The 22,737-nt window shown below is 38.6% G+C and overlaps 1 protein-coding gene across 3 annotated transcripts in view; it reads left to right on the top strand.

Annotated features, from left to right (window-relative positions):
- Positions 1-456: 456 nt before the first annotated feature.
- ACTR3B (actin related protein 3B) overlaps positions 457-22,737 on the top strand; it is a 73,471-nt gene continuing 51,190 nt past the window's right edge. The window contains exons 1-2 of one of the 3 annotated variants that reach the window (XM_079151054.1): positions 457-622; positions 15,828-15,883. In XM_079151054.1, coding sequence (XP_079007180.1) covers positions 579-622; positions 15,828-15,883 — 100 coding nt within the window. In that variant the 5' untranslated portion in view covers positions 457-578. Of the gene's footprint in view, positions 623-15,827; positions 15,884-20,594; positions 20,673-22,737 lie in introns of those variants that run through there. The other 2 variants (XM_079151056.1, XM_079151055.1) reach the window with 2 other exon arrangements.

Here is a 22,737-nt window from a genome sequence, read left to right as displayed (position 1 = left end):
TATGGTTAAGTTGGCACCAGGTCATTATTAGAAATTTGACAGACTCGAGCCCTATCCAGTGGAGCCTATAGTCCAGTAGGGGAGACAGACTACAAACAAATAAACAAATAAAAACACATTTTTGCTCCAAGTCTTAGGAATGAAACCAAGATTGTTGAGATAGAGAAAAAAGTGCGAGGAGGGAACCTAGTTAAGGTGATCAGGGACAACTTTCCTGAAGGTGACATTTGGGCGGAGACGTAAAGGACGAGAAAGGAGCCAGGCCTCGGAAATGGGGTCACATTCACCATAAATCAGTTAAAAATAAACCCCAATCCCTCCAGCAGCCAGCTTGGGCGTGTGGGCTAATAGGCCTCAGCGCCAACACTAAACATGGCAGGCGAGGGGGCGGGGACTCCGCGCCTCCTGATTGGCCGGACCGGAGTGACGTCACGTGGCGGCGGCGGCGCATCCGGGCTCCTGGCGGCGGCGCTGCGGAGGCTCGTGGGAGAAACGGCGCGCGGGGCGAGTGGGCGGCCGAGCGGACGGCGGCTGGTAGCTCTCAGCGGCCGGCGGGCCTGAGCGCCGCGCGTCCGAGCATGGCGGGCTCCCTGCCTCCCTGCGTGGTGGACTGTGGCACCGGGTAAGAGCCGCTCGGCGCGCACCCCCGCTCCCGCCCTCACCTGGACGCGCCCCCGCGCCCGCCCGGCTCAGGCCCGGGCCACCTGCGCAGGTGGGGGCGCGGGCTCCCGCTGCCCCGCTGGGCGCCGGCCGCCTGGCTCCGGGCTGCGCAGGCAGGGCCACGAGGGGGAGCCTCCGGCCCGGGGCAGGTGGCGCCCACGCGAGGTGTGCCCGGCTCTCGCCTCTGCCTCGCCACCCGCCGCTGGCAGGGTGTCCTGCCGGGGCCGCGGCCGCGGGGTCGCGCCCGACCGGGATGGGCTGGCGGGGCGCGGGGCGCAGCGGGTCCGTGAGCGCCAGTCCGCTGGCCAACGTCGCGCTGCCCGTGACATTCTCGTCGCCGGTGCTCCTGTGTCCTCACGTGCGTGTCTCTTCTCCGGGTGGTTGAAGATTCTTCAACCCCGACTTGTGGAGATATTTGCACCGATTTACCAACTTGACACCTTTTTCTTTTTTTACTGCCCACTCTGCTTTTCCAGTCTGAAATGGCACACTCAAGCTAAGCTCTTGCTTTAGTTTGCATAGACATTTTTCTCTTAAAAATGATGTATTTAAAAAGGCTCCATTTTGAAAAACAGCCTAAATTTGGGAAAGCCCTCCCTTCCCTTTTTGACTGTGGTCATTTGATGTTAAAAGAGACTTTTAAGAGACGTCCTGTACTCTCAGTGGCCCAAGATTAACTGATTTTTAAGGTGATTGCTGAATTCATCTCGCCGGGAATTTGAGGAATACGAGCTTGCTTGCTTGTGCTTGCATTGTGAAAGTAGTGCTTAATAAAGTAGCCTGGAAGTAAATTTAGCTTCTTGAAAGATATTTCAAGAAGGAGTTTCAATCTCTTTGCCATAAAATATTCCATGGCATGTTCACCTTTCCCGTGATTCTTTTCTATAGAAAAATGTAGTTGGCTTGGTTTCCTTGACAACCTTGTGGGGGTGTCTTCTAATTTCCTACAGCCCATCTCCTACTGATAGTTCTTTCTGTTTGCTGCTGAAGGACCAGTGCTGGTTACAGAGTGGAAAAAACTGCCTCTTGTGCTACTCTTTCTTTTTAAAATAGACATTGTGTTAGAAGTTTAGTGACTATTTTGGAAGTTGCTGTTGCTGCTCAAAAACAAACAAGTCCACATCAGTATTGATATTGCAGCCCTCCTCCCTCCAATTGTTGGCTCACTTATTTGTCCCCTCCCCTGTTTGTAGTCCCATGCCCCCTCAGGTCTGTCAACAGGGAAGGCAACATGTGAAAGTATTCTATTTATATGGGGTGATTTTTGCTTTTTTGGGTCTTGCCAAAACTATTGAAATATAAAGCATTTCTTGGCAGTAGCAGTGAAGTAATACTCACATTTTGTCATATCTTTAATATTAGTATTCTGGGGACCTTACTCATTCTTGGTATAAATATCTAAAATGTGCTCAGTTATGACCTTTTGAGGTAAGTGATTCATGTAACTTTGCTCACTGGGAAATTCACCCTCAGTAGATCATAATGGCCCAGAGCTGTGCTCCACAGTCGTCACAGGCTTTGGAAGCAATAGTGGGAATCTTCCCAGAGGGTTTCACATGAACATACTTTGCCACGGAAGTTCCTGTGTATCTTGAATTCCCAGTGTCCAGTGTATGCACGGAAGGAGCAGTCTGAAAGTGTTGAAACTTACCCACTTTAGCATATTAGTAGTTCTTAACATTTCCCAGAGTTTAAAATGGTTTTTGGATTGAGTTTTACCTCAGAATAGAAGAAAAAGTGGTAAAATGCGGATGAAGATAATGAGGACTAAGGAAAAGAATGGATTTGGGAAGTTGTTCTAAACTTCAGACTAGTGGTCCTCACATTTGCCTTTAGTTTTCCTATCTGACACCATCCTAAGAGAATCATTGCTTTGTAGTTCCTGTTACCAAGAAAGAAGAGAAATACCTGTTTTACAGGTGAGAATGCCTTTTATTTTTTTATTACATTCTAAAAGAAAAATTTACATTGAGGAAAAATTGTGGGCACTAATGATTTAGTGGACAGTACTAAATAGCCAGATAGTCCCCTGCCCTGAACCCCATCTATCCCCAGATGGCACATGTTAGGCAAGAGCTGTATAGTCCCAACCCCCGTGTTTAGCAAATACATTTCATCCTGGTAACCTTGGAAACTAACAAATCCTAGGGCCAACTGAGTGAGCACAAGTATCCTGGGGGCCAGGATAATATGGATAGGGGGATCTTCTAGAATCAAAAAGTTTCAGCTATTTCAAGGAGTGATTAGGCTATAGGTTTCAGAGACTATTTCATAAATCTAGTCTCATTTCTCTTCTTTTAAAAAATTTATTCTAATTAGTTGTACATGACAGTAGGATGTATAAATGTATGAATATATTAATGCATTCTACAGTCTCAGTTCTCTTGACCAAACTTCTTCATTGATAATGTTTACATTTCTTAACATTTTGAAATAATTTCAGATCTACTGAACACCAGGAGGAAAAACAGAATCACTGCATCCTCTTACTCCAGTTTCACTAGCTATTTCATATTTATTTTCGCATTCTCTTTGCATAGCCATACATGTTATGATGACTTTTCAGAACTGTTTGAGAGAATGTTGCAGACATCATACCCTCTCTTTTTTTGTCTTTTTAAAAAAAAATTGTTCTAATTAGTTATACATGACAGTAAAATACGTTTTGGTACATTGTACACAAATGGACATCATACCCTCCTGTACCAAAATACTTCAGTGTTTACTTTCTGAGAACAAGGACTTTCTCTTTTATAATTGCAGACCAATTATTAAAGTCAGAAAGTTGATGATTCATGCGGTGATAGTATCCATATGCAGTCTGGACTCATGTGGACAGTCCCATTTATAGCTCTTATGCAGTCTTTCCCTGGCTCCCTTCAGCGTCATGCCTTGTGTTTGGTGGTCATCATGTCCTTCAGGTTCCATATAATCTGGAACAATTCCTTAGCCTTTTTTTTTGTCTTTCGGGATGTTGATGTTTTTGACAACCTGTTACGGATAACGTCCCTCGGTTTAGAATAGTCAGGTGTTTCACTGTGGTAGGTCTAGTTATGCATTTTTGTCAAGAACAACACAGTAGTGATATGACCTTCAGTGTATACCATCAAAAAGTTTTAGATAGCCATTTGCCTCATTTTCTAGCTTTCTTGTGGGGGAATTCTAAGTCTGACTTTGTCTCTGGTAGAATCAATTCTGGTATGTTTTATTTGTCTTAAAGACATCCATTTCATCCAGAATTTTCAAATGAATTTGTAGTAACTTCTTGAATTTTGAAAATCTGTTTTTATGATTATTTTTCTCTACCACTCGTTTGTATATTATGTTTTTATTTTATTTTTTTCTTGATGCTTTAGTTAGTGGCTTTTCTATGTTGTAGATGTTTTTCAAAGGGCAAGCTTGGGTTCATTCTGTTATTTTTCTATTCTTTGACTCATGTAGTTGTGCTTTTATGATTAATTTCTTTTTCTTTCTTTTCTTTCTTTCTTTTTTTTTTTTTTTTTTTTTTTTTGCAGTGCAAGGGATCAAATCCAGGGCCTTGTGCTTGTGAGGCAAGCACTCTGCCAACTGAGCTATATTCCCAGCCCTGGTTTGTTTTTGAATGGGATAGTAAACTTATGTTGAAAAGGTACTTAGTAGTACAAAACTTGGCAGGTGTCTTTAGCTTGTATATATTCCTTAGATTTGAAATTTTTAAATCATTTTCAAGAAATTAATTTTCTTGTTTTGAATTTCCCCCTCAACTAAACATTTCTATGCTAATATGGTTTAAAATTCTAAGATGAGACAACCTTCTGGTTTTTGCTTTTAATTTACATTGTGGCTAGAAGGGTTGTTTGTGTTATTTTTGTTCTTTGGACTTCATTTTTTGCCATCCAAGATTGGTTTGTGAATGTTGTATGTTCTTGAAAGAGGAGGTGTCATCTCTGTTAATAGTTTCTTCAGAGTTTAGCATATATCTGTACGTGCTACTTTATTAATGATGTTATTTGAAACTTCCAGTTTTTTTTTTTCTTCTTGTTGTTTGTCTATTCGAACTGGGACTGGGACTAGTGTGTTAAGGTCTTCTGTTACTAGTGTATTTTTACTCTCTTCTTGGATCTCCTGCAATTCCTGCTCTATGGAAGTCGGTGCTCCTTATTGAGTGCCTAAGTGGAAGTAACTTGTCCTTACTTTATGCATATTATAAAGTAGCCTTTTAGTGCTTTGTTGGGTGTCGAGATCTGTGATTCCTGTTTGCTTATAATCATGTTTGCCCAGTGTGTATATTTGCCTATTCTTTTGTTATCCTTTCTGAATTATTTTAGTTCTGTCTCTTATATACAACATTTTATTAGATTTTGCTTTGTTAGCTAACATGGAAAGAGTTGTCCGTATTGGAAAACTTTTAACTCTTTTATAATCATTGACAGATGAGTTAAACACATTTGTACTTTTTGACATGATTACTATATTTTGCTTTAGTTTTGCTTTATTGGCTTATATTTATACATGTATATTTAAATATAATCTTTTGCCATATAATCGATTTTATTTGATCAATGTTTTCTGGGGGATTTGGTACAGGTTTTTTTTTTTAATATCTAATGGCTACATTTACATATATCTTTTATTTTATTTTATTTTTTAAAAATTTGTACTGGGGATTGAATCTAGGGCTTTGTGTTTGCTAGGTAAGTCCTCTACTACTGAGTTACATCCTCAGACCATTCTACTCTTTATTTTTAGATAGGCTCTCACTAAGTTGCCCAGTTTGACCTTAAATCTGTGATCCTCCTATCTCAGCCTCCCTAGTAGCTGAGGTTACAGGAGGGCACCACTGCACCCAGCATACATATCCTTTTTTAAAAAATTTTTTTAGTTGTAGGTGAACACAATACCTTTATTTTATTCTTAGTAGTGCTGAGGCTTGAACCCAGGACCTCATGTATGCTAGGTGAGTGCTCTACCACTGGAGTGCAACCCCAGCCCCACGCATCCTTTAATTTGTGACTTTTTCTACTGACTCTCACCTATGAGCTTTGGTGAAATGAGCTTGTAATAAGTCCCTTTTTCTCTTTTCCCTTTCTAGTATTTGGTTGGAGGAAAAAAATCCTCTTATTTCTCATTAATAGCTTTAAAGTGGTCTTCAAGCTTTTAAAATATTTTGTGTGTCTTCTTTTTGAATTGTCTTGACTATTTGTTGTCAGAGGATGGAGCCATTCATTACTACACTTTTCCCCATATAACCTTACAAGTTTCATTTATGAAAAGTTCTCTAAATCCTTAGTAGCACTGATTGTACCAAGTAGCATATATCCTTTTTATACTAAGAGGCTTTTGAGAATTTTGTTGGACATATGGTAGTATAAATATATATTCACATAGCACTTCTTCCTGGAACTTCCTAAAATGAACAAACCAAATTAGAACTAGAGAAGAAAACAGCTAAAATTCATACACATTTTATGAAGTTTACAGTAAAATCTGGACCCACTTGCAGGAGGATACTGAGATGTGACATTTCTGCCTATATCTGGCTGGTTGCAGGTGCCTTAGCATAAGTGACAAATCTTTGAAGGCACCATTCAAGCTGGGAGGTGAAGGATGAATAGGCCATTGCCGGAGAAGGCACATTCTGGCAGTGGTTCATTTCCATGCCACCAAGTAGCAGGGCATGCTGGGCTGAAAGAGGGATCAGTCTTGCCTTAATATGGATTGATCCTGCCTTAATACTGTCTTTATGCTTTTTGACTTGACTTCCAGAACGGAAAAGCCTGTGAGGATGGTCGTACCTTGAGCAGGGGTTGCTGAAATATTTCCCCTTAAGCCCCCTTATCCCCACAATGAGCTTTGGGCTTGGATGTGTCCTCAGAACAAAGGATATAATAAAATGACTGGGCAAGTGTAATATATCCAACTTCAGGCTCTGACAGGCCACTATTCCAGTGAATTTTTAACTTTTTCCTTCCTCTTAAAACCTAAAGGTCTGTACAGAGAATGCTAGACATTATATTTAGTATCTCTGTAAGTGGGGAGTTATTTGATTATTGAGCAAGTAGCAAGTCTAGAGAGCAGAAAATACCCTTCGTGGATCTATGCCTAGAAAACAAGGAGAGGAACATGACAAAAGTAGATGAGAAATAGACTTTGGAAAAAGGAACGCTTTAGGAATCAGTGAGATTTTAAACAAAGACATTTTGCTCTCAAAAGCTTTAGAGAACATGGGTGTTTAACAAAATTAAGGAACAAAGAAGTGATTTAAAAAATTCAAGGTAAAAAGAGAATGTGAAAGTGAGTCGACATCTGTAAGGAGAGAAATAAGAATCATTTAAGAAATGAGAACCATGTTGAAAGCTGCAAGAAGTAGTACCGTGGCTGCTGAAATCTCAGCTGCAGGGAGGACACGCTTTGGGAAATTATGGACACAGGTATTTCTGATTGTATCAGTGTGCCCGGGTCCCTGCCTTTGGCCTTTTCGTCCAAAGAGCCTTCTCTTTAGAAGAATCAACTTGCAGAGAATGCTGGAGTTGGGGAGAAGCAGGTGCCCTCAGTGTGGGGCATGGAGGGGATCTTAGTTCCAGTCTCACAAGTACTGTTGGCTCTCAAGTCTGGAGCCTTGAAGGGTCTGTGCTCGTTCTCAGCTTTTGCCCCTGGTGGCTTTCTTAATGTTGTCAGAATTCCAGGGGCAAAATCATTCTATTATCTCCTCTTTTCTCCTTTGCGGTTTAATATAGCTTTAAAAAAAACATTTGCTTTAGTTTTAGTGGGGCTTTGGGAGAGAGTGAAGTTAGAGTGTGTTTATTCCACCATTTAAACATTTAAAACATTGACTTACACACCATTTTAACTTGAAAGTCAGAGCTCATTTCGTAATAACCAGAAACCCCAAAGGGGGCTGGGTGTGGTGGCACACACCTGTAATCCCAGTGGTCAGGAGGCTGAGGCAGGAGTAACATGAGTTCAAGGCCAGCTTCAGCAATGGAGCAAGGCCCTAAGCAACTCAGCGAGACCTTGTTTCTAAATAAACTATAAAAAAGGGATGGGGATGTGGCTCAGTGGTTAAGCACCCCTGGGTTCAATTCCCGCTACCAAAGAGGGAAAAAAAAAAATCCACAAAGGAGCAATACTTATGATCTTAGATTTACTAAATAGCAGAGGGGATAAAACAAATAAAAAACCCACAAAAACATCTGAAAGGAGAAATAGACAAGTGTATTAGGTAATGTAAAATTTAAGGGAGATCAAATGGACTAAAGACTGAATTTAGGTAAAATAATATATTTTAACTTGTCTGAAACAGTTTACAGTTTTCTAACAACTCAAAAACATTTAAAAATTGTGTTTTAATTTACAATGCAGTGTGGGGATTATGTATTATTTAAAAACTGTCACCATGATCTAGGAACAATTTTAGGTGAAGATCTTGGGAGAGAGTAATGCTATTGTGGTTGAAATATTTAGGGTTTGAGATAGAACTTCACAAGAATCTCAATCAAATGAACTTCCCTGTAGGATATAGTCTAAGAACACTATATAAAGATGTAAAAGATGTGAAACTGTCTTAAGATACAACATTTCCACATAAATTGAGTGTACATTGTCACCTTCTGCTAAGACACATGGTTGTAGGAGGAATTTCAATTATATATAAATATGGTAACAGATTCAGTTCTCCTGACTTGCAGAATTGAGAAGCGTACATGTTTCTATTGTCAAAAGATAGTGACATTTAATAGGAAGAGTGAAAAAGTCTTTGCACTCAGACTATTCAAAATGTTCAGGGAAAATAAGGATATATTTACAGAAAGAAATGTTAAAAAGATAAAAAAGAATAGAAGGTGGAAGGCCAAAAATGTATGGATAGTCTTGGGAGTGGGAATGAGACTTCTTTATAGTACTTTTCATATTGCTCTGAATTTTTAACTGCTAGAACATCCTTGTTTAAAAGGCAGAGGTGTAACTATTAGTATTCATATTGCTTTATGAAGCTATTGATTCTGTTTCCATTGCTTCCTCTTCTTTGCTAACTTCCATATAAGAGAAGGTCTCAGGTTGAGGTCCACATGGATAGTAGCATTGAGTTCCATAATGCAGCCAGAAATCTAAAATAGGTGTCTTGGTTTTGAGAATGGTGCCTACCTCTACAATGCTGGCTGCCTTTTGGAAGGTAGTATTAAAATACAAAACAAGAGCTTTGTTTTTTGACCAGTGATTGAACCCAGGGATGCTTAACTACTGAGAGCCATATCCCTGGCCCTTTTTTTGTTTTTTATTTTGGGAGAGGGTCTTGCTAAGTTGCTTAGGGCTTTGCCAAGTTACTGAGGCTGGCTTTAAACTTGCCATCCTGCCTCAGACTCCTGAGCTGTGCCTGTCTCGAACCAAAAGCTTTTAATTAAAAGTTGGTTGTCTTGAATGCTTTGTGTAGTTCTTCCTATTTAGAATAAATGATACATATAACACCAGAAGGGCAATAACATGAAATTTTAGTGTGTAGTGGTACTTTCAAAGTAGAAATGATAGAGAAATTATTTAGGAAAACATTTGGTAGATTTGACCACCTAGACTGTTATAGTTCAGAATATGTATGGTCACACACATGTATGGCATTTCAGTGACCAGCGTGTGGGATGTTGGTTCTGAGAGATTATATCAGTTAGTGAGGTAATAGCTATCTTAGTTTGTGGGGTTTTTTTTTTTTTTTTTGATACCAGGGATTGAACTCAGGGACACTTGACCATCGAGCCACATTCCCAGCCTTATTTTGTATTTTATTTGGAGACAGGGTCTCACTGAGTGCTTAGCACCTTGCTTTTGCTGAGGCTGGTTTCTTTGAATTCATGATCCTCCTGCCTCAGCCTCCCGAGCTGCTGGGATTACTGGCGTGCATCATCTCGCGCGACCAGTTTGTGAATTTGTGTAAGTATGCTCTCTGTTGTTCACACAGTGATGAAATCAACCACAGTACATTAGACTATCGTTACTCAGATCTTGTTGATAATGTGACTATAACTCAAGATAAACATCACACTGAGAAAAAGTTGCTTTATGTATATGAGCAAGCATTAATATCCTCAGTGGGTAAAGAGGTAAAAATTGGTAAGAAGACTCTAAGACTCTAGTAGAGACATTAGCTGAGGATAGTTCATGGAAGAAATGGAGATTAGTATTAGTGTACATCAATATTATTCAATAGTAAGTGAATAAATAAATTTATTGAACCATATGGTCCTAGTTTCGCTTATTGAGTTAGGAAATATTTTATAAAAATGGTAAGATTCAACATTGAGGTAAAGATTGCTATACCCATTTTGCTGATGGGAAATAGATTCGGAGGGATTAATATTTGCCTGAAATAACATTCTAGTTCTGGAATTTGAACCCCATATTGTGGTACCATTAAATTGCCTCATGTCACAAATATATATTGTTTGCAACTGCTTTCAAGTGTATTATACACTTGTTTATGGCAGCAGCTCTCAATCTTTCTTTTGAGTAGTTGTATAGCATTTTATTAAATGAGTAATATAATTTACAATTTATTACATTCTCTATTTTGAATGTTTCCAGTTTTTTGTTTTGCTGTTTTAGTGCTTCAGTGAACTTTTTTTTGGTGCATATATTTGTATGGGGGTAAATTCCTAGAAATGTATGGTTTGGATAATTAGGGAATATATATTTTCAATTTTCCTAAGTAATGTGGATTTAATGATCTTTTAAGGGTATTGATTCTTTCTGTTTAAGTCATATCTCAATTTTTTTTGCTTAATATATGGAGAATTATTTGTATCATACAGCTTATTCTTTTTTTGGTGGTTTTTCTTTCTTTTTCTCTCTCTCTCTTTTTTTTTTTTTTTGTGGTACTGGGAATTGAATCCAGGGCCTGGTGCATGCTAGGCAAGTGCTCTACCATTGAGCTACATCCCATCTCTTTTTAAAACATTTTTATTTCAAGATAGAGTTTCACTAAGTTGCTCAGGTTGGCCTCCAACTTGTGATCCTTCTGCTTTAGCTTTCCAAGTAGCTCGGTGTGTACCACTGTGCCTGGCTCTTGTAGTTTATTCTTAAAGGTAATATTCTGTAGTTGATGCCGTTCTGAATGGGATCTTTTTATCCAGTATATGTTCTTGCTGACACTTGTCTGTTCATTTAGTAACTGATCATCTCATTGAAATTCCCTGTTGTTTTTAATTTTTCACTCAATTTTCCTCACATAATCTAGGTATATAGTTATTTATAAATGATTACTGATTTTAAAAAAAATGTTCTTTTTAGATATAGTACAGTAGAGTGTATTTTGACATATTATGCATACATGGAGTATGACTTCCCAAATGATTACATTTTTGTCTCTTGCCCAGTGTCTGTTCATTTTATTTATTTATTTATTTTTTATTGTTGCTGGTGATTTGTAATATCTAGTTCTTCCAAAAAAATGTTAAATGAGAGTAATGATGGGTCTCTCTCAATTTTCACTTTTATAGAGATGATACAGTATTTCATTATCATTTGGTTTGAGAGATCACCCCCACCATCATCTCATAAGGATTAAGTGCTTCTGTTTTGAACGTAGTTCTTTTCACTACTACTTGAGGCTAGTTTTTTTAAAACTACATTTTGTAAATAATTTGAATTGAAAAGCATTTTTTTCATAGAGAATGCTGAAGTGCACATTGTTCTAAATAATAAGACAGTTTTCACATCTGAGTCCTTTCATTTGTACCTCTGATCAGTATTATACTTAAACATAGATATATTTTATTTGGTGAATGTGGTAAGCGATGGGTAGTTTTGCTAGAATGTGAACGTGAGGTTGGGGATTTGCCTTATAAAACAGTGTGACGATGATTACTCGTGGTATAGCTGAAGTCAGGATTTCTCAACTGGTTGACCTTCAGAACCATCGTGGAGGGGCAGAAGATATTAAAAATACTCATGTGCAGACCCCTCTGGAGATTCCTGTTTGTGAGTCTTGCATAGGGCCTGGGAATCCGTATGTTAGGGTTTCCCTGGTGTGGCTGGTTTTTCCTAAATGCCTACCCAGATGATCTTAAACTTGCCTGCTATGTAAAGTAGGCCAGACTCACACAATGTGAAGTCATGTTTTGAGTAGGTAAACATTTTGAGGACCACTTTGGGGACCTCTGGGCTCCCCTGCTCCGCCCTCAGTGACTAATACAGTGCTGGCTACCTGGCTTACATTTTGGTAAAGTGATTGAATGAGGAAAGTTGTTTTCGTGCACGGTGTCTTGACTTTCCAGGTTTAAGAATTGTGTTTACTTGTTGGTTTTTCGGGGGAGAGGGTTCCTGTTCATTGTGTAGTTGAACTGTCACAACAGTCATTTTTTTTCCCCCTTGGTATTGGGGATTAAGCCCAGAACTTCACACATGCTAGGCAAGCACTGGGCTATGGCCACAGCTCCTGTGTTTTAAATTTTTAAAATTTATTTTGAGACAGGGTCTTACTAAGTTACCTAGATTGGCCTCAAACTTGTGATTCTCCTGCCTCAGTTTCCTGAGTAGCAGGGATTACAGGTGTGCTACAGGTCTGGCTTATATGATCATTTCTTTCTTTTTGTTTTTTGTTTTTTGTGTTTTTTTTTTTTTTGGTACTAGGGATTGAACTGGGGGCAATTAGACACCGAGCCATGTCCCCAGCTCTTTTTTTTTTTTTTATTTTGAGACAGGGTCTCAGTAAGTTGCTTAGGGCTTCACTAAGTTACTGAGGCAGTGTTTGAACTTGAGATCCTACTGCCTTAGCCTCCTGGGCTGCTGGGATTATGGGTGTGTGCCATTGCATCTGGTCATGATCATTTTTAATGGGGTATGCTAATCTAGCATCAGGTTGTCCTTCTAGAAAAGAGTTTGAGGGTGTGCAGTGTTGCAGTTGATAGATTCTCACTGAAGGTTGGGGTGAGGCTGTGTTGATACAGAGTTTATTAAAATTTTAAATTTGAATGCCTTTTCTTGAAAAATCTTGTTAAACATTAGTTACATTGTTATTGTTCAAAGTATACAAACCTCAGTTGTATTTCATACTATTTAAAGAATACTATAGGAAGATTGAAAGATAATAAATTGCCATAAAGTGATCTAGATCCTCTGTACTTTTGCCATTGAACTTAATATGACTTCAGTTCTGCTAGGATGGTAAGGAAAGAGCTCACAATAAATTGTACATAAGAATATGAATATGTCTTCATGTTGGTTTCCCTCAGGCATGAAAACCACTGTTCAGTGTTACTGATGCCTAAGGTATTCCTCAGACTCTTAACAGAGGCCTCCTTTCAAGACCTTGCTGCTGACAGACCCCTATGGCTTAAGGTCTTCATGTTCCAGCACCCGTTGCTGAGTGCCTTTGTCAATATGTAGTTGAGTTTTAGAACTGTGGGCCTAAAAGTGCTCCAGTCCATTTACGTTGTCTGAACTCTTGCTTGGGCCATCATTTCAGTCCAGGGTAAAGAACCGTGGGAAGGAGATGAGACATAACTGTTGAAGGATATCAACTGTTAGTGAATATCTGTTGTCTTTTAGTGACACTAGAGATAACAGATATCCTTCACAGCTGTGCCTCATGTGCCTCATGTCCCAGTGCTGCACAAACCAGGCTGTCTGTGCTGTACTGCAGAAAGAAGGAAGCTATGACTTGGGACACACATTGTTTAATTAGCTTTTCAAAATTTTAAATAAAATATTTCACAAATACAGAAAAGTCATAGTCAAAATGATAACTGAAATTTATGTAACATCAGTGTTGTTCTACCATTTATATATATATATATATATAAACTCCTTTATCATACTAACTGTAGGAGGTGGGTTGTATTATTATGTCCATTTTCTGGATGGGGAAACTGACATATAAATAGTTAAGCTGGTAAATAGTTAAGCTGGTATTTGAGCCCAGGCAGTCTGGTGCCAAAGTGCATAGTCTTAACCATTTGGGAAAAAAATAAATAAATAAAGCAGGAAATACAAAAAATTATGTAGCAGACATGTGCAATACTTAAATAGTCTCTAGTCTTTTCTGGTTCCATCAATGATGTTTTTCCTGATTTTCTGCATCCCCTTTCAGACATTGGTCATTATCAGCAGTTTGACAGTGTTTACCTTTTCTCACACCTGGGAAGAATTCATTCAGATGCATGAACTGTCTGCCACACACCAGGCACAGTGAATGAATGTGCACTTGTGAAGGACCTGGTTTCCCAATCTACAAAACTCATAGTCCTAATGGTTTGGGAAGGTGAATTTACTTAAGTGGTTCAAGAGCAAGTGCATGATTTTTTTTTTTTTTTTTTTTTTTTTAAAAGGGAAGTAAAGTGGTAAGACTTGTTAAACACAATTAGATTTGATGATTTTGGTGGTTTCTGGTCTGTTCGTTGGGTTTTGAGGGCTACTTTTGCCTTGGGTCAGTAACTCCGTTTCCTTATATCTATTGTCTGGAACCTATTTCCAGAATGATGCTCAAATTGGGGATGATCTGGAACTTTTGAAGTTTAGTCTCTGTTGCTCCATTCCAGAAAGTTGCTGGGTTCTGGGTTGGCTTAGAAACTTCTTTCCATGTGGGTCTGTGGACCTGGGATTGGGAGATTTATGGGTCTACTTGCTTGTGTACCCTTATGTTAGCCCTATAGTCCATGGACTTGTGAGGGTTTCAGGTGGGTCTTGCCCTGTTGTGGCCAGGTTCTCAGGGCCTGGCCTCACCTTGGCTCCTGTGACGTGAGGAACTTGGATCTCTGGAGGCTGAGCAGTAAGGTGTGATTTAAGGGCAACTGACTTTCTTTTTTCTTCTTTCCAATCCTTATCCATTTACTGTGTATTCAAAAACACTGAAATTTCCATATTGTAAAAGTGTATTTAAAATCATAATGCTAAATTATTAGAATAAACTACCATATGATAAGACCCATTTAAAAATCTTAAGAATAAATTATTAGAAGTATTACCACATCAAAAATCTTCAAAAATTTAACATCAGGTGTTGGGGATATAGCTCAGTGGTAGAGTGCTTGACTAGCATGCATGAGACCCTGGGTTAAATCCCTAGTAGTACAAAACAAAAGAAGCATGTAGCAATCATAAAATAGAATGAATTCACAGAGCTGCCTTTACACTGCCAGAGCTCTCTGTTCATGGTCAGTGCTGTTGACAGTGTGAGGGTGTGGCTGCCCCAACACGGCTGTGGTGAGAGCAGTCCTCGTGGGAAGTGCTGAGGAGCCTTCAGTTCACTTCCTGCTTCTTAAGTGTTCCTTTCCAGCAGATGGTCAGAGTGGTGCTTTTTCACCCCCCTTTTTATATTTAGGAAATTAGCAAATGCATTTGGAACAGATAGTAGTATTCTGGCATTTGTTTTAGTGAAGACTTCTGGAATTTATCGTACAGAATATCTTGACAGAAAATGGGCTTCTTCTGAAATGAGATGATAAAGGAGGTGCTCCTGTCAGATGAGTCTCAGAGATGGCAGTAGCTGTTTCTAGACATATGCATGACATTTTAAGAAAATTATGTAATCATTTTCTAACCCTCCCCCCCCAAAAAAAAAAAAAAAGTGCAGGAGGTTTGGGAAATAAGTATATTTCCTACAGAGCTGTGTGGGAATTAGCCTGCCTACTTAGAGTGGGACTCCTTTTTGCAGTTCACTGGCAGTTTAGCCTTGGGCATCTTAATTAACTTCTCATCTGCAAAATAGGAATAATATCAGCTTTCTTCAGAGTTTTGTAAAGATTCATAAAGTCTGAAAGCACTTTTAAACGTCATTAGGGATACACACGCAACTCACGTGTTACTGTATGTGTTGCCATCATTCCAGTAGAAAAAAGTATAGTATTTTAAGTAGTTATAAACTACTTTCTTTGAGCTTTGCTTGGTGGTACACTTTTGTAATCCCAGCCACTCGAGAGGCTAGCCTGGGCACCTTAGTGAGACTGTCTCAAAATAAGAAAAGGGACTGAAGACACACCTCAGTGGTAAAGCCTTCCTGGGTTCAAGCCCTGTACAAAAGACCAACCAACCAACCAACCTACTTTTGTTGATTTTCAGAGATCACAACTTTAAAACCTTTTTTCCAGGGAGTGTTCTGAGGCTCACTATTTTAGGACTTGTAGAACTTAATAATAAAAGACATTGATGGGATATAGACAAGAACGTTGTTATCTAAACCTGTGTTGATGACTTTGTGCTTTTAGGTATACCAAGCTTGGCTACGCAGGCAACACTGAGCCACAGTTCATTATTCCTTCATGTAAGTAAAGCTCTACCCTCGGGTGTTTTAAGGGTTGTGTTTCTCAGCATTCTCATTTCTAAGCATTCCAGTTCTATTTTCTGAGGCATATAAATTTACTCACCATCTTCTTTTAGAAGATTGTTCTAGTTTCCCGGAAGGGGCTGGGTATTTTGATGCCTGGTTCCTGAATGTCGCTCTTGGTGGTAGCTGTGCCCTGACTGCAGAACTCTAGTCCTTTGGTTCCTTTGAGACAGCCCTGTGTCACTGTCAGTGGAGTTTCATCTTGGGTGGCTGGCAGGGGACTTTGATTTAATCATATATGTCTGAACTGCCCAGAAAAAGTGTATCTGGGGATTTAAGGCTAATTTATAAATAAAGTTAGTAAAGTCGTGTTAGTGTAGCAGCTTCATGAATTGAAAGATAGTCACTGTATTAAAAGGTTTTTTTTTTTAATGTGGTGGAATGGAGTGGCCTGCTGCTTGCTTTCATTGTTGTTTAATGTTTAGTAGAGCGGATAAGCTTAAAAGAAGGGCCGCACATTTTGGTACAAGCTCATTCTAGGCACTCTTATTTCCCTAAGGTCAGGTTGGTTGTTTATAGGTAGAATTCTCGGGCCCTGCCTAAGTCCTAGGTTATATTTGGAGACATTTTGCCAGAGTAAGTATATCAATCAAGAGTGAAGTAAAGATTTGCCCCCTAAATATAGCTCTCATAAGATAAGCTATGATCTTAGAAATTGTATGTGGTTAGTAATTCTGTGATGTTATGACAGGCTTTATGGCCAGGACAGAACTGGAATGGAGTGGGTGAAGGGGGCTTGGTTAGAATTTACTCAAGGCCTTATTTGATGATTGTGAATATTAAGATCACTAGAAATTATACTCCAGATTCCTTGAGAAGATTTGAAAGGAACCTTGCTCCACTTCCTTGCTTACTGGATAACAGACCATGACTTTGATTTTCTTATTCTGAACTCTGATGCCCTAATGGCTTATCCCTGATGCTAGGTATTATTGGTCTGCTATTTCCTTATTTAAAATTAATAAATTGTAATATTTGTCTATCAGGGATGCTGTAACAAAATATCATGTACTGAGTGTCTTAACAGAAATTTATTTTATCACAGTTCTGGAGGCTGAAAATCCAAGTTCAGGGTTCTGTCATGGTTGATGAGGCCTCTTTTTTCTAAGCTTGTAGATGGCCACCTTCTTTCTTAGTGTGTTCTTACATGGCCTTTTTTCTGTGAACATGTAGTGGGGGGTACTCTGTGGCCTCTCTTCTTGTAGGGCCACACTCCTATCACATTAGAACTCCACCCTTATGACCTTATTTGATCTTAATTACCTTCCTAGAATTTCTTTCTCCAAATACTGTCACATTGGGAGCTAGGGTTTCAGCATTTGTGGGAACATAGTTCAGTTTATAACAATTGACATTCTGTGGGATGAATCAGTCTTCTGTGAATTTTATTAATGTGAATGCCCCTGAACTTGATCATTCCATGCTGAGTTGACAGATTGGACTTTCTGACTTTCAAAGCAGGAGGTTAGATTTTTAACCTTGTTAAGTGCATCACCTAAAAAAGACTGACCTTGCACCTTTTGTTTTAATGTGCTTGTGTTTAAAACCGGCAGCAGCACTCAGTTAGTGTTAAGTGACTGTGCCATTTAACCTGTCATCATTAATAGAGGGGACTTGAAGACAGTTATTAGTGGGATTTCATTCACTGTCAAAAGACAGTCAAGCTCTCAGACTGGGCTGTCAGAACTTAGCAGTGGCAGAAGTTGGAAGACAACAAACTGTCAAAGAGGTGGGAGTAGAAGAATAGTGATGTTGTTGGCCAAAATTGTTGTGAAGATAAAAGGTCCCAGAAGGCAAGGTTAGGTGATATTTTTGGGCAAAAGTGAGGGTGTTGGGGCAGGCAGAGGGTATTGGTTACCTTGCTTGGCCGCCTGCTTGTCTTGATACTGGTTCTGTGTACAGAGACCTTGTTCTCAAGACAGATTCCAGAAGGTATATGTTAAGGTGGCATCAGAAGAGAAACCTGTGCTAGAGCTAGCTCAGTGGTAAAGAACGTGACTGGAATGTGCACAGTCCTGGGTTTAACCCATTACTGAACACTAATAAATAGGAGGAAAGCATTTGTGCCTGTGTGAGTGTGCTGAGGGCAAGACTTTCTGGTTTTGATGGGTCTCGAGGAGAGACAGCAGTGAGGGAAGTGAAGCACTGGTGATACTGGAGACTGTAAGTCCAAGTGGACTGGCAGGAGATGTAATCAGAAGTGTGGGAGGGGCCCTGTGATGGAAGGTCTCCCTGAGACACTTTGTTTCTGAGGGCCTCTCTCAGGGCCTGGGTCCCAGGACTAGACTGGTGCTAAGTCTGTCCCAGGCTCTGCTTGTGTCTGGTTTTGTTTGAACTTCTGTGTAAAATTTGCCCAGTTGTTTGAAGAAAGTTTTTTCCCACTTTTCTTTTTAAAAAAATTTATTGGAGGGCTTTGGGAGTCATTGAAACAGTTCTAACAGAGGGGCGGATGGTGATCACGTCATAGGAAGAATCTGGGAGGAGTAGTCGGAAAGGAAGGGCACTGTGAACTTTGTGTGTTGAGTTGAGGTGTGGAGGCCTGGAGGCCACTGGGCAAAGTGTGCTGTTGGGAAGAGAGCTGCAGATGAGTCATAAGATGCTTTTGTTTTTCATTAAGTAGAGCCTTAAAATTCTGATTTTGCCAAAAAAGTGCAAAAGAACATTTAACAAAGACCCATGGATCCACCACCCAGAATGAACATGTTAACATTGTTTCATCTTCATATCAGAGTAAGTAAATATAGTCATGCACTGCATAATGAAGTTTTGGGCAGTATGGACTGTATATGTGACTAGTCTCGTAAGATTGTGTCACCAAGTGACATTGTAGCTGTTTTAGTGTGTGTAAGTGTGTTATGTGACTGGCCTTGTAAGAGTATGTCCGCTAGTGATATTATAGCTGTTTTAGTGTGTCTAAGTGCATATATGCCTGGTTTTTATAAAATTGTGTCACCTAGTGACATTGTAGCTATTTTAGTTGGTATAAATGCCACTCTGAATCCCACACAGCTGTGCTTCTCACCAGGTGTCCCTGTTGTTAGATAATACCTAACTGTGAATGACACCTTATAATGACACCTTATAGGTGTCATTCCTCCTTTCTTTTCCAGTCCTTTCCCCTTCTTTCCTTGATTTCTCCCTTGTATGGTGGATATTTTCTGGTAGGTTTTGAATTCATGTTTTTTTCTTAAACTGTGTAAACAAGTGTACATGGTTTTGTGAGTTGAAACATTTAAAAAATGATTTCATACTAACTTTCTATTTGTTTAAATTTCTCCTCAATATTGTTTTAATATTATCAGTGATAACATACACAGGTTTAGATCAGAATTCTAATGTGAATATATAGCTTTTTTTTAATATGAGCTTTTCCCAGCTTTTTCTGTTTATGCAAAGTAGTGTAGTAGATACCTCCTGATGAACACAGGCCATTTTCCTAAGAGGAAATAATCAGAAATGGAGTTTTTTCATCAGGGTATGCCCTCCTTCATCCTCATTAGCTATTGCCAGATTGCTTCCAAATAGCTGTACTGATTTATAACCCATCAGCAGTGTGTGAGCATCTGCTTCCATGTGTCCTTGACAACAGTTGGTATTGTTAGACTTAATTTTGCCCGTCTGACGAATGTAAAATGATGTTTAAAATTTACATTTCTTTTGATCAGCAGTTGAGCATGATGCCTGTTTATATCTGCCCATTTTTCTCCTGCTTGTTTTGTCTTTGTGATGGCGTCATAGGAACTCTTTGTATATGCAAATGCTGACTTGTTGCCAGTATCTCTTACTCCATGAGTCTGCCCCCCCCACCCACATGGAACTGGGGATTGAACCCAGGTCCGTGTTAGTGGCAGGTAGTGCTTCACCTTTGAGCTACACCTCTAGCCCTGTATAATTTTTTTTTTTTGTTTCTTTTTATTTTACTTTATGCTATGACATTTTAAATTGATTTTTTTATCATGTAGAAATTTAAAATTTTGATATAGTCAGAATTTTCACTTTTTCCTTTTGTAGTTTGTTTTTATTATGGAAAATACATCCCAACTCCAAGTCATAAAGAATTTCTGTGTTTTCCTCTGAGAAAATTTTAAATTAATTTTTTGAATATGGTATGAAAGAGCTAATTTTATTTGTTTTACAAATGGAAAACTTGTTTCTAAACACCATTTATTGAAGAATACATTCTACATTGACATTCTTCTTCAGTCATGTTGTGGTGACATTTATGCTTAGGAATATTTTTGGTGTTTGTTTTGTTTCATTAATGTATTTCTCTATCTCTGCTCCAAATGTGCAGTGTTAAATACTAGCATTTTGTCCTATGTCTTCATCTAGGAAGTTTGTTTCTCCTCGTTTGTCTCTTCTCTCCCTTTTTTTTTTTTGTTCTGGGAATTGAACCCACACGTGCTTAATTACTGAACCATATCCTACCCCTTTTTTATGTTTCATTTAGAGACAGGTTCTCACTGAGTTGCTAACTGCCCCAGCCAGGCTGGCTTTGAACTCTCTTTGAATTTTCTTTATCCTCTGCTTCAGACCCAAGGCACCCACTGGCACCAGCCTGGCCATTCTTTTTTGAACTGAAGGAGGATTTACTGTTGAGCTACATTTTTTTACCTCTTTTTTTTTTTTTTTTTTAAATTTTGAGCAGGGTTTATTTAAGTTGTCAAGGCTGGCCTCCCAACTTGTGATCCTCCTCTCTCAACCTCCTGAGTTGCTGGGATTACAGGTGTGCACCACCACACCTAACTAACTTTTCTTTTTCCAATAGCTTTCGAATAGCTTTACTAAAAATTTTAGAATCAGTTTTAAGTTAACTTATGAAGAATTTATTAATGGTGTTTTGATTAGAGATGTTTTTTTGTCGATTTGGGAAAAGTTTGACAGTACACTTGACAATATTTAATTCCTATCTGGGGATATTTGTAAATTGAGTATTTCTATCCATAAATATGTTATATGTAATTTATTGTTTATGTCTCTTGGGTTTTTAGTAATGTTTTACAATGTTCCTTAAAATGCTTTTACATACATTTTGCTGGATTTATTTTTAGATATCTTTATTTTGTTGCTGTGAAATTTTTAAAAAATGACATTTTCTAGTTAGTCCTTACCTGCAGACAGGAGTGCTACTGAGGTTTGTAAGTTGTTTCTGAATCTAGCACTTGTGCTTGTTCTAATAGTCTGCAGAGTTTTCTATGCGGACTTTTGTGTTGCCTGTAAATAATGGTCCTGTTTTCTCCTCCCGCCCTGGCTTTCTGTGTTTCCTTTATGCTGTTATGCTGGCCAGAACTTCTACCAAAGCAGTGACCCAGACTGAAGATAGCAGGTGCTTTTGTCTTTCTGATTTCAGAGAGAACAAGATTTTAGTATTTCATTAGTGATTGCTCTAGGTTTTGTGGAACCTTTGTTAGGTTTAAATAGTGCTATTCTATTCCAATTTAACCATAGTATTCTGCTTGATTTTTTTAAACCATGAATATTGACCTTAAGAATTTTCGTTAGCCGTTGAATTGATCATGTAGTTGTGCACTTTTGTGCTTCTTAATGTGATGGGTTATACTGATACAGTTTCAAATATTGAATAATTATTAATTTAATCTTTGGGATAACCCTACTTGATTATGAAATACAAGTACATACTGAACTATATTTGCAAATGTTTACTGTCACTTTAAGTGACTATGGGGTATGTTAGGTGATTTTGTCCTTACGTGAACCTTATAGAATGTGCTTGAACAAAGGTGGCCGTGACCTTACTAGATGATATAATTTTATGGGACCATAGTTGCATAAAATGTGCTGTCCATTGTTGACTGAAGCATTTTGGTTATGTAGCATATGGCTGTATTAGGATTTTTACATCAGTGTTCAACAGTCTGTATCATTTCTTGTACGGTTTTTGTCTGGTTTGTGTATCAGGATTATACTGACTTCATAAAATGAATTTATTAGCTTTTTATTCTCTGGAACAGTTTGTATAAGATAGGAATTATTTCTTAACTTTTAGTAAAATATGTAGCATTCTTTTGAGAAATGCATTAGATTTTTAAAAAAAAATTTAGTTGTAGATGGACACAATACCTTTATTTTATTTATTCATTTATTTATATGTGGTGCTGAGAATTGAACCCAGTGCCTCACACATGCTGAGCCACAACCCTAGCCCTAGATTTTTTTAATCTTTTAAATTTATTGGAGATTAAATCTTGCCTGGGCTGGTCTTGAATTTGTGAGTTCAAGCTTTTTCGCCTCAACCCTGGATTACTGGAGATATATATATATATATTTTTTTTTTTTTTTTAAATATATTTTTAATTTTTTAATTTTTAAAAAATTACTAGTGGAGTGTGATTTTTACAATTTGTTCTAATTAGTTATACATGACAGTAGGGTGCTTTCTCTTTTTTTGGCACCAGGGATTGAATCCATGGGCGATTAATCACTGAGTCACATTCCTAGCCCTTTTTATTTTGAGACAGTGTCTCAGTGAGTTGCTCAGGGCCTTGCTAATTTGGTGGCTTTGAACTCTCAATCCTCCTGCCTCAGCCTCCTGAGCTGCTGGGATTACAGGTTTGCCCATCATATGTAGTGTGTTTCTTAATTTCTGTGCCAAGTGCTCTTCAGTACGGAATCTGAGTCCTTTGGTATATTTTTCCTTGGATATGCTCTCTCCTAATACTCTTCCTTAGATTGTCCTCAGATAAATGTTTTGGCACCAGATCACTTTTTAGTGTTTAGGAAAATAGTCTGTCTCTTCTAGTTACTCACAGTCTTTATCCAAGCAATTTTTT

Source organism: Sciurus vulgaris (assembly GCF_902686455.1).
Source record: "Sciurus vulgaris genome assembly, chromosome: 8".
Classification (NCBI taxonomy): Eukaryota; Metazoa; Chordata; class Mammalia; order Rodentia; family Sciuridae; genus Sciurus; species Sciurus vulgaris.
This window is presented reverse-complemented; position numbering and strand designations above follow the sequence as displayed.